At 53.4% G+C, this 14,050-nt stretch overlaps 1 protein-coding gene across 1 annotated transcript in view; it reads right to left on the minus strand.

Annotated features, from left to right (window-relative positions):
• OTOF (otoferlin) overlaps positions 1-13,568 on the minus strand; it is a gene marked incomplete at its 3' end in the record, with an annotated part of 32,424 nt that extends 18,856 nt beyond the window's left edge. Inside the window, exons 1-9 of the mRNA XM_008563699.1 lie at positions 13,557-13,568; positions 12,502-12,633; positions 8,662-8,724; positions 8,194-8,278; positions 3,699-3,858; positions 2,703-2,889; positions 2,190-2,376; positions 403-648; positions 84-96 (exon numbers count right to left, since the gene is read on the minus strand). Of these exons, the coding sequence (XP_008561921.1) occupies positions 84-96; positions 403-648; positions 2,190-2,376; positions 2,703-2,889; positions 3,699-3,858; positions 8,194-8,278; positions 8,662-8,724; positions 12,502-12,633; positions 13,557-13,568 (1,085 nt within the window). The remainder of the gene's footprint in view (positions 1-83; positions 97-402; positions 649-2,189; positions 2,377-2,702; positions 2,890-3,698; positions 3,859-8,193; positions 8,279-8,661; positions 8,725-12,501; positions 12,634-13,556) is intronic.
• Positions 13,569-14,050: the final 482 nt, after the last annotated feature.

A 14,050-nucleotide genomic window follows, 5' to 3' on the forward strand; every position in this document is an offset into this window, starting at 1 on the left:
GCCTAAACTTCACTGTGGACAATGGGCCTGGCGCCAGGCTACTTCTAATGTCTCACAGTCAGGCCCTCTGGGCTGATGGTGGGGACATCCTCCCAGCTTTGGAGCTGGGCGGTCCAGACCCTGAAGGCTCTCCAGCCTGGACGGACCTGGACACCACAGAGACAGCCATGGCTGGGAAGAGGTGCAGAGGGGAGGCGCCATCCTGGGACCTCCAGGCAGTGTGCAGGCAGGCAGTGGACGAGGATAGAGGTCTTGCTAAGGGGCAGAGTGGGGCCTCCGCTTCCTGGGTGAGGAGGCCTCATCCTGGGTCTGTCCCCTTGAAGTGGACGTGGCAGCGACAAGCAAAGCCCAGGTCCCAGGCTGTCATGGTGAGAATAGGGTGAGCAGAGGGCCCTGGGAGACTGCAAAGTCCCCAAGGTCTCACCTCTGAGACAGGCGTGGCCTGCTCCACCTGCACCTCTGTGGAGCTGGTGAGCTCAGGGTTGGAGGTGTCCAGGATCTCCACAGCCAGGCCCAGCATGAGACGGGCTCGGAAGGACACGCCCTCTCCCAGGCCCTCGTTCAGGTCCTGGTGCTCGTCCAGCAGTGTATAGTTGCGTGTGGAGCCGTACATGTTCACCCAGGCGGGGCCCAGCGTGGGCAGGAAGCCTGCGGCAGAGGACAGGGAGGGGGCCCGCATCACGTCTGGGGCTTGCTGGGAGTGGAGGGAACTTTTGGGGGGCTCATGGCCTCCACCTCCAGGTTGCTGAGCTGAGGATTTCGTGTCTGCTCGGTGCCTGCCGAGTGCTAGTGGGTGTGGGGCGGCTTCTCACACTTGCATCGTATGGAGCACTTTCTTGGGCTACTTATTCTCTCTACGGCCCTGAGCCGTGCTCCCTGCTTCCTACTTGGAGCAGGGGCCACCAGCAATTCACCTGCAGGCCAGCTCCTCCCCACTCCAAGCAAGGCCTTCGGGTTGGCCGTCCTTGCAGATACACATCCCACCACACATGTCACTCTGTCTCTGCTGGCTCCACGTTGCCCTCCCAATTCCTAGTCACGATTCACTTCTCTCATGGTTAGGATTTGTTGGGCCTTCTATGAAGCTTGGATCCAGTTAGTTCTACCTTATCTGATTTTTTTTTTCCTTTTTGTCTTTTTTCGTGTCCGGCAACAGATCGCAACCCTCAGTGTCGCGCCCGTACCGGACCGGGACCGGCAACGGGATCGCAACCCTCGGTGTTGCGCCCGCACCTCGCTCAGCCAGTGAGCGAGAACCGGTCTGTATGTGGGATCCGAACCCTCGGCGGGAGCGCCGCCGCACTCCTTCTACAGTGCGCCACCGGGCCGGCCCCTTATCTGATTTTTTAAATTTGTTTTTTGTTCTGCCTGTTTTTTTTTTTAAACATTTATAGCATTTTAAAAACTGAGATATACTTCACAAAACATAAAATCCACCATTTTAAAGTATACATTTTGGTGGTTTTTAGTATATTTACTATGTTGTGCAACCATCATTTAATTTCAGAATATTTCCATCCCCCGACCCCCTAAAACCCTGTACCTTTAGCAGTTAGTCCCAATTCCCCCCTCCCCTCATCCCCTAGAAACCACAAATCTGTTTTCTTTCTCAATGGATTTACCTATTCTGGATGTTTCATATAAACGAAATCAGACAATATGTGGCCTTTTGTCTTATGTTCTGACCAATTGGTAGCATATATACCCCTGAACACACAATGAGCACTTTGAGGACAGGAAGAGATTCTTCCCTCACTCTGTGTCCTTGGTACACAGCGCAGTGCCTGCGTCCCAGGGGGCAGCCAATCCCCCAAGTCTATGGATGGGTACTATTACCATTACTAGGTACTATATGTATACACTGTAATTATATGTACACAGTGTATGTACCGTAATTATATGGATGAGTGTATTATATTATACTGTACTAATACTTTTCATTTTACAGATGGGCAAACAGGTACAAAGGTCACACAGCTATTGTTGTCAGACCTAGGCTGTGGGCTCAGGCAGGTGCATCAGCTCCGAGCAGGCCAGAGCCGCCACCTCCCACCTTTTCCTTGAGGCGTGGGCTGCTGTCAGGCCGAGGTCCTGGATGGTGGTGGTGGTGTAAAGGGAGGAGGGTCTTATATACTCCTTCCCTTTAGGCCACTTCTGCTCCCCGACACATCCAGTCTCCTGCTACTGACCTTTGTCTCCATCGTTGGAAATCTTGCGAAGGTCAATGAAGTGGGTGCCAATGGCCACGTCGTTGACCTTGTCTGAGTCCCGGATCTGCACCTTCACGCGTTTGCAGAGTGGGGGGAACAGGTCTGTAAAGATGACCTGCTCATTCCACAGTGGTTCGTAGCTGCTCTTCTGCACTGAAGTCTTGCCCTGGTGGGAGGGAGCGAGGGTCAGGTGGTGTGCATGTGTGTGTGTGTGCGTGTGTGTGTGGACTCTCTCTTCCACTCTTTCCTACCTCCAGTCTCTCAGACTCTCCTGTGCTCCCTACCCAGCTTTTCTTTGAGGACCCCAGCAGGCAGGGAGGATTCTCTAAGCCCCATGCACAGCTGAGATGATTCCAGACTGGCCTTACCCTCCCAGCCCTGCCAGCTGGAGGCTTCCAACTTTGCCTCTCATCTGCCCCAGGCCCCCATGCCCATCACGCTGCACCTCTGATGCCCGTCACCCCAGCCCCCACCTCCTGCACCTCACAGTACCTTCTGGCCTGCAAAGAAGACTTGCACGTAGGGATCAACGAGGTCCTTGTTTTCGCCGATGAAAGCCTTCTTCACATTGGCCATGAGGCTTGTATTCATCCGGGGTAGCCCCTCTGCTCGGTAAATTTTCACGTAGAACCGAGCCCACTGGCGTTCTGGGGGCACCCCTTCGGGGAGCAGCAAGTTCCTGTGGGCACATACAGCCAGGGCTGCGATGGCCAAGGCCAGGACCCCTGCCTCTTGCCTTGCATCCCCATACTCCTGGGTCCTGGCACAATTTGTGAAGGACAGCTTAGAGGACCTAGACTAGGATGAAAGACACTGGCACCCATGGCACTTGCTTGCCCACAGTATCCTGTGAAAATCTCCCTACCTTGCTGAGCTGCAAGGTCCTTATCACTAAGGTGGATAATAGCGCCCACCTCCCAGGAATATGATTAGGTTCAAACAGGTTAAAATATATGTGTACTCTGCAAATTTCAGAGTGGGGTACCAATCTTAGTGTTATTATCAACTTTCCACAGCGTTGTGCCATATCCGTTGTCCCCTCAACAAAAACCTCACAAGTAGCTTCTCTCCCTTCCTCAGCCTATGGAAGACACGACTCATTTGATCCCAGCACTTTTTCCCACAGTCCAGACAAGGTCCCAGAATATTTCTCAACAGCCACTTTCAGCTGCCTGGAATTGGCACCCCAAGCGAAACCTCTCTGCTATCCTGGGTATACCCTGCTCAAATCCTCAGGACCCAGCAGCGCTTGGACTCTGGCCTGCCAGCACCAACTCTTCCTACCAAATTTCTCACAGCAGAAGTCTGGATGTCAAAGAACCATCCATCTTAACCATCCTTCATCTACCCCTGCCCTGCCCTGCCTCGGGCCTTCCAGGGACTGTGGGTGAGCATGGAGTAGGGGAGATGGACAGTCGAACTCTGGGCCAAGTGCATACCAGGAGCTCCCTTTGGGGGAAGGGAGGGCTGGGGGCAGATGGGCCTCACCCCTCAATGTCATCCTCATCCGTCTCATTGGCCTTGTGAGGCGTCTTGATGTTGTCCCCTTTGCCCACCACGGCAACATCACACTTCACGTAGCCTTTCAGCCCAGCGGAGATGTCATCGGGGTCTGACAGGATGGCCCACTTGTGATGGAACTGGTGCTCTGCAGTGGAGAGGGGGACACTGCACCTGACACCCCCACCCAGGTGGCTCCCCGCCCCCAGGGCAGGCCATGGGTTGGCAGAGCTGAGTACCTTCTTGGTCCCTAAGACCTGCGTGTCTCTGAGCCAGGGGGAGACAGAGGCCCTTTGGAGCTGGGACAGCCAGGGCAAAGCCCTGCTGTGGTCATGCCCCAGATGCATGGGTGGCTCCGAAGCTGTGAGCCTCTGAGTTGGTTTCTTTGCCCACAGCCTCTCTAACTGCCACCACCTTGTCAACCTCCACACAGCTGCCAGACAGAACCTGCAAAGTGGAGCTCCCCCTTTCTCACCCTCCTTTCCAACCCTTCTGGGGCTCCCTGGTGCCTTGGGGTGAGGACCAAAGGCATGGTCTGCAGGGCGCTTGACACAACCCCTGCACTCCTGCCGGATGAAGCTGCTCATTCCTCTCTGAACCCCAGCAGCTGTTTCCTACCTGCATGCCTTTGTGATAGCTATTTTCTGAGCTTGGGATGCCCTTGTCCCTACTCACCCACTGCCCCACCTCCCTGTTCAGTTGTTGAATGTCAACCATTTTGCTCAAGTGTCTCCTCTTCCATGCAGCCTTCCCTGACTTCCTCAAAAGAGTGGCTCCTGGCCTCCTTGGTGCTCTGGGTGTTCCACATACACGCCTCCCATCTCCCTGTGCACTGTGATTATCTATGTATTGTGTGTTGCCAATTTTAGACTGAGAGCATCCTAAAGCCAGGAGCTGGCAGTCTCATCCCAGTGTCCTCAGGACCTAGGGCAGTGTGGAGGAAAGGACAGATGTCAGGGAGGGAGGCACTTTGGGAAGGATTTGCCCCTTCGAGTTTACTTGAAACCTAGTGCACAAGCAGAGGGAAGCCAATGGCCTTGCTTTATGCATCTTCTTCCTGTGGTCTTGTGGGCACTGAGATCTCCAGGGGCTCAGAATCTCCCTCCCCCTCTCCTCTTTCACCTTACTGCAGCCCAAGCCTGTGTCCTCCAAGGCTCTGACCACAGTGGACTCCTTGAGGTATGTTAGGGGCTCTGTGTAGAAATCAGCCTGTCTGGGGACAGACCAGTCCGGCTGCGTCTCAGGAGAGAGAATGCCACAGTGGAGTCTGAAGAGAGGGACAGGATGGTAAGAAGGCAGGAAGCTACGTGTGTGAGGAGTCTCTGGAGACCTCAGCTGAGCTCAGGAGGAGGGGGCCATGTCCAGGGCATCCCCAGAGCTCCAGGTCTTGCCAGAGCTGATGTGTGCAGAATGGATAGATGAACAGACAGCTAGATGGCTGGATGGGGAGCTGGACAGAGGGGTGGGTGGCGGGCTGCCTGGCTGGCTATGTGCATGGATGGATAGATGGTGGATGAATAGACGTATAGAAGGTAGCTAGATGGCTGGATGGGGAGCTGGACAGAGGGGTGGGTGGTGGGCTGCCTGGCTGGCTATGTGCATGGATGGATAGATGGTGGATGAATAGACGTATAGAAGGATCCATTAACATGTGGACAGATGAGTGGATGAATATATGTGTGGATGGGTTTTGTGGATGTTGAGCGGATGGATGGACCTATGGGTAGATACATAGGTGTGTGCATGGTTAGATGAGTTGGAGAAATTTAGCAAGGAAAGAAAATAAGATTCAGGAGGGACATGAAATTTTCCTTCAAACATAAATGCTATTTGAGGAGGGAATGGGTTTTTTCTTTCTGTCCTGAGAGACAGACCTGGGAATGTGGGTGAAGGTTACGGGGCAACAGTGGAGATATCTCAAATAGGCGGTGGTGGGTGCCCCATTTCTGGGAAGTCCAAGCAGAGGCTAGGTGACCAATCAGGGATGCTGCCGTGGGGGTCCCCACATTGGGTAAAAAACAGACCGATGACCCCTGAGGCCCTCCCAGTCCTAAACTGTGTGATCTAAGGCCAGAGATGCAAGGACAACACGAGGCCCTGAGCTCTATGCTAACCAGCTCGAAACGTCACTTCCCCTGCCTCCGGCCCGGCCCTGACACCTGCCAGGTAAGGCTGATTGTTTGGGGAAGTTGCTAGCATTCCAGACCTCCTCTGTGATCTACGAGAGGATGGGGGGAGGCCCTGGAAGCCTCTGTTCATGTCCAGCAGAGAGTAGCAAAGAGTGAAAGGTTTCCTGCCGTTGTAGGTAAAAATACAAGCCAGCCAGGGTGAGAACAGGCTCTGGTCCCCCAGGAAACCCTTTTAGTTCCAAGAGATACTGACGCCACCCAAAGCTTCCCAGCAGCACCCAGCAGTTCTGGGCCCCTGGGAGCATGCTGTCCAATGGCACGCTGGCTGGATCAGGAACTGAGGACTCATTAGGAAGGTCAGGCCAAACTGGAGACTGTCAGAGTGAAGACACTGGTGCCTCAACTGAAGGGACTGTGTGACTTCAGCCTCCCACGCCCCTGGGAGGGCACCAGGCTCAGGGACAGATTCAGGCACAACGAATCTCAGGATGGGTCACCCTATTGGAGAGCCTGGGCTTTGGACCACATAGACCTGGGTTCACAACCTATTTCTGCCACTTCCTCACTGTGTCGCCCTGGGCTGGTTATTGAACCTTGCCAAGCCTCAGTTTCTTTACAGTGAAATGGGAATGATGACACCTACATGGGGTTGTGAGGGTTAGACCTGCTGGAACAGCATGCTCAGCCCAGTGGCTGGCACTCACTGGTGCTCCATGGGTGGCAGCAGTTTCCTCCCCAGGACTCTACCACCAGAAGCCCAGAGGCTCCTCACTGTCTTTCTCCACACCCCTGAAGTTCTCTTGCTCCAGGCCTCAAGCCTGCCAATGGTACCAGGGGACGCTGCTCATCCTCAGGAATACCAGCATCATTCCAAACAAGTGGCCCACAATTGTGCATGCTTCCTGGGAAGCAACATGGCAGCAGACTGTCTCTTGCCTGTTCTCTACAGCACTGGATGGTCAGCAGGGCACCACAACATGTGTGGACCAGGTTCTCCTCCCATACTTTGGGCAAGTCCCTTTATCACTCCGGGCCTCAGTTTCTCCATCTTAACAGAGTGATTGGACTAAATGTTTGCAAGGCTGCATGCAGCTTGAATGTTCTATAATTTTGTAATTTTTTTATGTGTATGATCTTGGGTTCTAGATTCAGATTACCTGGTTTGAATCACAGTTACAATGTGCACTGGCTGAACATCTATTAGGGTGAACCACAAGAAATTGCCAATTTGTTCAACTTGCTAATTTAGTGGCACCTCCAAGCCACTTAATTTCTCTTAGCCTCATTTGTCTCATCCGCAAAATGGGAAGGAATGCTGCTGCCTGCATCACCGTTCTGTGAGGGTCAAATGTGACAATTTGGGTGAAATTGTATTTTCACTGTCAAAGGGCCTAATGGGATCATTACTGCACTCTGAGCAGTGGGTTCACTTCAGGGACTTGTGGTGGTCCTTGAGCTGGCCATGTGATGAGCTGTCTGTCAGGCTGAGGGCACCTCCTCTGCCTGGTCCACCCTCACAAGCCCTCTGGGCCAACCCCTACAGCACTGGCTCACGGGTAACCAGAGCTGCCAGTCAGTCACAGCCCCACATGGCTGCTTCTCAGGGGGCCTGGGTTCCTGGGAAAAAGGATTGTTAGAGCCCAGAGTCCCTCAGAGCTGCCACACTGTGTTTGGACTGGACAGTGGGACTCGGTGGCAGCTCTGTAGTCACACAACCTGATGTCACCCTAACCTGCTGTGTGACTGGGGCAAGCCCAATGCTTCTCTGAGCCTGTAAAAGGGGGATGCCAAGGCTCCTGTGAGGATGAAGGAGGGTCCTCTCTGCTCAGCACGTGGCAGCCCAAGAGGCAGGAGTCTGGGTACAGCCCCTCCCCAAGGTGTGAGGACCAGTGTCCCTCAATGCTTCCCATACAACTACTCACCAGACCGTGAACGGGCAGGTGACTCACCAGCCTGCCATGTGCTACGGAGCAGACATGGAGTCACTGACCTGCTTAGAACAGGAACCCACAGACCGGGTGCACAGTTGCTCACTGCGTTTGCGTACAGACTGTGCACACCACGTCTCCGCAGGCCACACGGCTGTGTGTTCTAACAGTCACCAGACTGTGGCTGTGGTCCTCGCCAGGCTGGGTAAGGCACCACACGACAGGAAGGACGGCGTGTGCCATGATCCCTGAGCCGTGTGCACCATGGCTGACCAGCTGTGTGAGTTACTCACCAGGCTGGGAGTACACGGTCCCCACATCCATCCTCGCCAGGCTGGGTAAGGCACCACACGACAGGAAGGACGGCGTGTGCCATGATCCCTGAGCCGTGTACACCATGGCTGACCAGCTGTGTGAGTTACTCACCAGGCTGGGAGTACACGGTCCCCACATCCATCTTGAAGGAGCCCACCAGGGTGCCGCTGCGGAGCAGGTTCTTGGAGTGAATCACCTTCCGGGCAGAACCACCAGCCGCCAGTCAGGCCGGGTGGGAGCAAGGACCCACGGATGGTGGAGCCGCCTCACTCCCTCTGGGGACCGAGCTTTGTGGTGAAGTGGGAGGGCGTTTGGCAGGGGTGGCTCGCTGAACCTGCCCTCGCCGGTATTTTGCTGTCTGCCATGGGCAGGTGGATAGATCGTACAGTCTACAGACACACCCGGCTAAAGGGGCGAGAGGGGACCAAAATCCAGCCTGTGCCCACTTGCCCAGCCATGTGTCCAGGCATGGGGCTGCTTTTTTATGATTGGTCCAGCCAGAGGGGGTGCCTTTCAAGTATGCACAAAGGTGCAGTTTAAGTTGGTAGTCCTGCCTGCCAGGGGCTGCTCCCCACTCACCGAGATCTTGATGATCTTGTCGAACATGACGTCAGGAGAGACGTGGAAGTCAAAGACGAAGTACTGGAGGGGGCAAGGACCCAGGCCTGCTGTCACTGGGGGCAGCAACTATAGCCTGGGGCTGTGTCAGGCCCCTCCCTCCTGGCAGTGCCTGTCTGCACCCCAACCATTTCCCCTGAACCCCAGAGTTCAGACCAGCAGCAGTGGCAACTCATCCAGTCCTGATCGACTCTGGGTGGGTGTGGCGGGGCAGAGCCCCATCCCCTCGGCGAGGCCAGTGCCAGCCTCTGTGGGATAGGGAAGGAAGTGGGAGCAGTAGATGGAACAGTTTATGTTGATGTGCTGTGCTTAGGAGGGCCCAGGGCAGGGGAGCCAGGAGGCCTGGGTTCTAGTCCCCGCTCTGCCACTTTCTATCTGTGTGGCCTTGAGCAACCTCAGTTTCCTGAGCTGTAAAATGGGGATAATGACACCACCCACCGTAGAGTTTTGTTATGAAGCTCTGATGAGATAATATATTTTGCCAAATCTAAAATGCTACTTGACAATAAGATACACTATGTTTTTATGGGCCACATAGACATGGCCATTAAACACAATGCTGCCTAGAGGAAGCGTCGCACCTTCAGAGATGTTAAGATATAAAGTAAGGTGCATCCTAGAACTGATGAACTACCGATTATGAAGGCACCTCCTTGGCTGCAAAAGTAAAATGCTGTGGCATCAACTGTCCTCTTGCGCTGTGAGTGGCCACTCACAGTTGCGGTCCCCACCCTTCTCCCCTGGCCTGGGTGTGCAGGTGCTGGGGATAAGGGTGTGGGGCAGTGAGCAGAGGGACCACTGCTTTGGTGAACTTGTGGGCAGGGAGAAGGGAGAAATGTTGCCAAAGTGCTTAGTGTAAATGTCCAAGGAGGCTGTGTTCCCGGATGCTGGAGGCTCACACCTGAGCACTGTCAGCAAAGGTGCCGGCTTTAGAGCCAGCTACACCTTTAGAGCTAGTTGTTACTGTTGGGTCAGTTGCTTCCTTTCCTGTGCCTCGGTTTACCCCTCTGTGATGTGGGGCTAATGATCCAGGGCCGCCATGTTGAACTGCTCCAGGGGCACTGTTCGTACTGGGGGCTGTGGGTGTGGTTGTGAAGTTGAAATGAGACAACCTTGGTCAAGCATTCCGCCCAGGTGTGCTCCTGGTAAGTGCGCAGTAAGTGTCAGCTGCTGCGCCTGGCAGGCGTGGGCCTGGATGGAGCTGGCTGGGGGTCTGAAGTTCAGCAGAGCCAGTAGAGATCTAGATTTGGGTATCATCAGCACATAGATGATGACTGAAGCCTGGGTATGGAGGAAGTGCTCAAGGCGAACCTAGGAGGGGAAGCAGGCCCAGGACAGGCTCCAGGAGGCAGCAGCCTTTCAGTGGTGGGTGAAGGAAGCAATGCCAAGAAAGGAAGCTGGGGAGAAGGAGCTGGAAAGATGGGGAAAGCAGGACTGTGGCAAGAGCGGTCCCCAAGAGGACGGGGCAGGCAGCAGGACGACAGAAACCAAGCAGTCAAGGGTGAGGAGGATGACAGTGGACATGGTACTGAGGGGCAGCAAGTTCCTTGGTGACCTCGAGGAGAGCAGTTTCAGTGACACTGGGGTCAGAAATGACTGTAGCAATTGAGGTGTGACTGGGAGGGAGGAAGTGCAGACAGCTCACATGGCCTAACTGTGGGTGGGAGAAAAAGGTGGTCACCAGAGAGGAAGGTGGGAATGGGGAAAGGCCTGGACAGAGAGACGACAGACTTCCAGGTCCTGCCTGTGAACTACATGGGTTTTCACAGCTGTTGTAGATGGAATACGCTGGAGTAGAGCACCTTAGAGGCAAAGGAGAAGAGCCAAACAAAACACAAAGACAAAGCTGGGGTGTTGATGGGTGGGGCAATGCCAGATCCTTTGGGATGTAGAAAGAGAAGGATCCAAGGCAAAGGAGAGAGGTTGATTTTAGGCAGGAGGAAGGACAGTGCTCTCAAGATGCCTGGGGTGGGACCAGATGCACACAGAGAAGGGGGCTTGGCCTGGTCTGTGAATGGGCAGTCTGTTCTGGGAGGGCAAAGGTTGTGAGCCTTCCTTTGCACCAGCAGGCTCTGTGCCAGACAGGACGGTCAGTCAGGCCAGGGGCCTCAGAGCTGGGTCGGCCCCATGGGAGAGAGCTAAGCCAGGGCCAGAATCCTGCACTCTCTGTGCTGTCTGCCGTCACATTCCTTGTATTTCCTGAGCATATTTCCCTTTTGTAATAGCTTAGAAATCTGCTAAATCATGTTGATTGTTCCCACTGCTGTCTTTTGTTTTAGTGGAGCAAAGGAAGGTTCCTGCCAGCTCAGAGAATTAGCCAGAAGCTATACATACCCATGACCAGGAGGGTATGATTGACTGGAGAGGAATGTGGCATAGAAAGAGAAGAAAGGGAAAAGAAAACCCTGGCTTTGAGGCTGGAAGGAATCACAGCAAGATAGTTTAGAATGGAGGTCTCAATTGGGGCCAATTTTAACCTCCGGTGGACATTTTTGGTTGCTACAACTGTGGGGGAGTTGCTATGGCATCTAGTGGGTAGAAGCTGGAAATGCTGCTCAATATTCTACAGTGCACTATCTCACAATGACAATTTCACAGCAAAGAATTATATGGTCCAAAATATCCATAGTGCTGAGTTTGAGAAACCCTAGTTCAGAGGAAACACACGAAACAAAATCAGAGCTACCTGGGTTTATGAAAAAGATCAAAAATGTGATCAGGAGCAAATTTAAGATGATCCAGTGATAAGCAGAATGAATAGTCTTAGAGGATAGAAATACAGAATTCCGAAAACAGCGTCTAGGCTGAACTTGGAGGTGACCTGTTAGGGGAAGAAACTGTTTCATTTGTCTCTGCATCCCCATGGTGACCCACATGCCATGGCCTAGCACACAGCAGATGCTCAGTGAGCGTTTGTTTCTTTGTTTGGGGAAGTATCCATTCATCAAAGTGTTACTGAGCTCCTCCATGTCTCTGCATCCCCATGGTGACCCACATGCCATGGCCTAGCACACAGCAGATGCTCAGTGAGCTGAGCGTTTGTTTCTTTGTTTGGGGAAGTATCCATTCATCAAAGTGTTACTGAGCTCCTCCAAGTATGTGCCAGGTTCTGAGTTGAGCCAGGACAAGGCAGAGACCAGTCCACCAGGGTGACAGACATGAAGGACAAACCATAGTTCAAGGATGTTATTGCCACAGAGAGAGGGGAGTGCTGAACTCTGACCCAGAGAGAGCGGGGAAGGCTGCTCAGTCGCAAGGACATCTGAGCTGGGCCCTGCAGGGTGAGTAGTTTTCTTGGGAGCTACAGAGTGGGAAGAGCAGCTCTGTGCCATTAGGAAAGAGGAAGCAATTTGAATGAAACATGAGGTGCTTGGGCCCGATGCAAGGTGAGCCCTTGAGTAACGTGGCTTCACCACGATCAAATAACCACAGAAAGCCATGCGGGCCTGTCTCCATATCTGTCAGGACCCTTATCTAGGCTGGAGGCTTTTCCAGTCAGGAATGTCCCTTCACAGGCACTGCTGGGAGCTGCCCGGGACTGCCCGGGCTGTGTTCATTTCAACAGGTGGCCCCTGGCCAGCCCAGTGTCAGGCTGGAATCTGAACTGGGGGTTCAGAGAATGTGGCACTGCATGTCAGCATGCTGGAGGGTGTGACAAGGTAGGCCAAGGTCGCCCTGCTGGTAGCCCTCTATGCCCTTGACTCCCACCTTCTCCTATTGGTCCTGGGTGGGTCTAGGGCCCAGCCTCCTGCCACATTTCAGGAGGCCCCTTTCCTCACCTTGGGCCACGGGGCTACTGACCTCATTGTAATAGGGGCAGTTAGTGGACTCCTTCATGGACGTGTACTTCTTGTCGTCGCCCACCTCCACACACACCACAGGGTCCATGTTCAAGCCCACCAACTGCCGAGCCTCGATCACCGTGACGCTGACCTGTGGGCAGGAGAAGGGGAAGCCATGAGCCTTGCAGCCTGGTGCTGCTGAAGCCCAGCGGCTGGGGCAGCAGAGCTGGAGGGAGCAGGGAGTCAGCACCAGACTCGGGGTCACAACCCTGGGCTCCACCCTCACCACCGGCTCTAATTTGCTGGGTGATCCTAGGCTCTTTTCTCTTCTAAGCCTCGGTATCCTCATTTATAGAGGGCTGTGGGCTGGATAACCTCTAAGTCAGTGTTCACTAGAATTACCTTGGGGGGAGGTGTTAACAACCCTGATGCCCAGGCCAAACTTCAGACCAATCCAATTCAATCTCGGGGGATGGGGACCAGGCATCAGTATTTTTAAGGCTCCCGGGTTATTCCAAGCACTGAGTTGTCCCCAGCATCCATGGCTCTGTCTCAGAGAGGGCTTCCAAACCCACTTCTTGGCTTTCATACACTCGGGAATTAAGGTTTTTAAGTCTTCATTAACTTGCATTTAATTTCCCGCGGCTCCCGGGTTATTCCAAGCACTGAGTTGTCCCCAGCATCCATGGCTCTGTCTCAGAGAGGGCTTCCAAACCCACTTCTCAGCTTTCATACACTCGGGAATTAAGGTTTTTAAGTCTTCATTAACTTGCATTTAATTTCCCGCTCCAGGGTTTCTCATTTAAGCCTGCAGGCCTTTGCTATTTCTTTGTGTTTCTGGAATTTGGCCCCCTTTCCACATTCCTGCCCCCTCGCCTTTTGTTTAACTTCTTTGTTGAATGGCCAGCGAAGCTTTGGTGCCACTAGAACCACCTTTTTCTGCCTAGTGATAGTATGCTGGGTGCATTCTATTGCATCCTTTAGTGGTGCCCAGCGCCCTGGAATCTTACTTCTATCCAGGGGAGCCCTTTTTCAGGTGTTCACTCATTCAACAAATATTTACTGGACACCTACTGCAGCCGCCATAGGTGGCAATGAAACAGACTCCTTCCCCTCATGCAGCTTACTGTAAATGACTATTGGCTCATAGATGTTAAGCTAAAAAAAGATATATATATGTCTGTGTCTATCTATTTACCTGTCATCTATATCTATCTATCTATCGATGTGTGTGTGTGTAATTTTTGGTGTAACCATTACTTTTCCTGAATCGTCATTTTAAGCCATCAGCTCTCACTTTGGATTTGGAGGTGTCAGCACCCATTAGGGTGTCCATAGTAAAAAAGAAAGAGGCATAGATGGGATTGCCGGACGTGGCATTGATCCCCAGGCCAGACACGTTGCCAGTTGTGAGCACAGACGACCAGGCAGGCTCACTGAGCCTCGGTTTTCTCAGCTACGAGCAGAGACAGCAGCTACCCATAAGGTTGTGTGAGGGTTAACTGAGATAATGTGTGTCGAACAGCCTCATCAGCAGTAGAAAGCTCTACAGCATGTGAGCTATCCTT

The sequence above is a fragment of the Galeopterus variegatus genome, unplaced genomic scaffold, assembly GCF_000696425.1.
Source record: "Galeopterus variegatus unplaced genomic scaffold, G_variegatus-3.0.2 Scaffold14582, whole genome shotgun sequence".
NCBI classification, from domain to species: domain Eukaryota; kingdom Metazoa; phylum Chordata; class Mammalia; order Dermoptera; family Cynocephalidae; genus Galeopterus; species Galeopterus variegatus.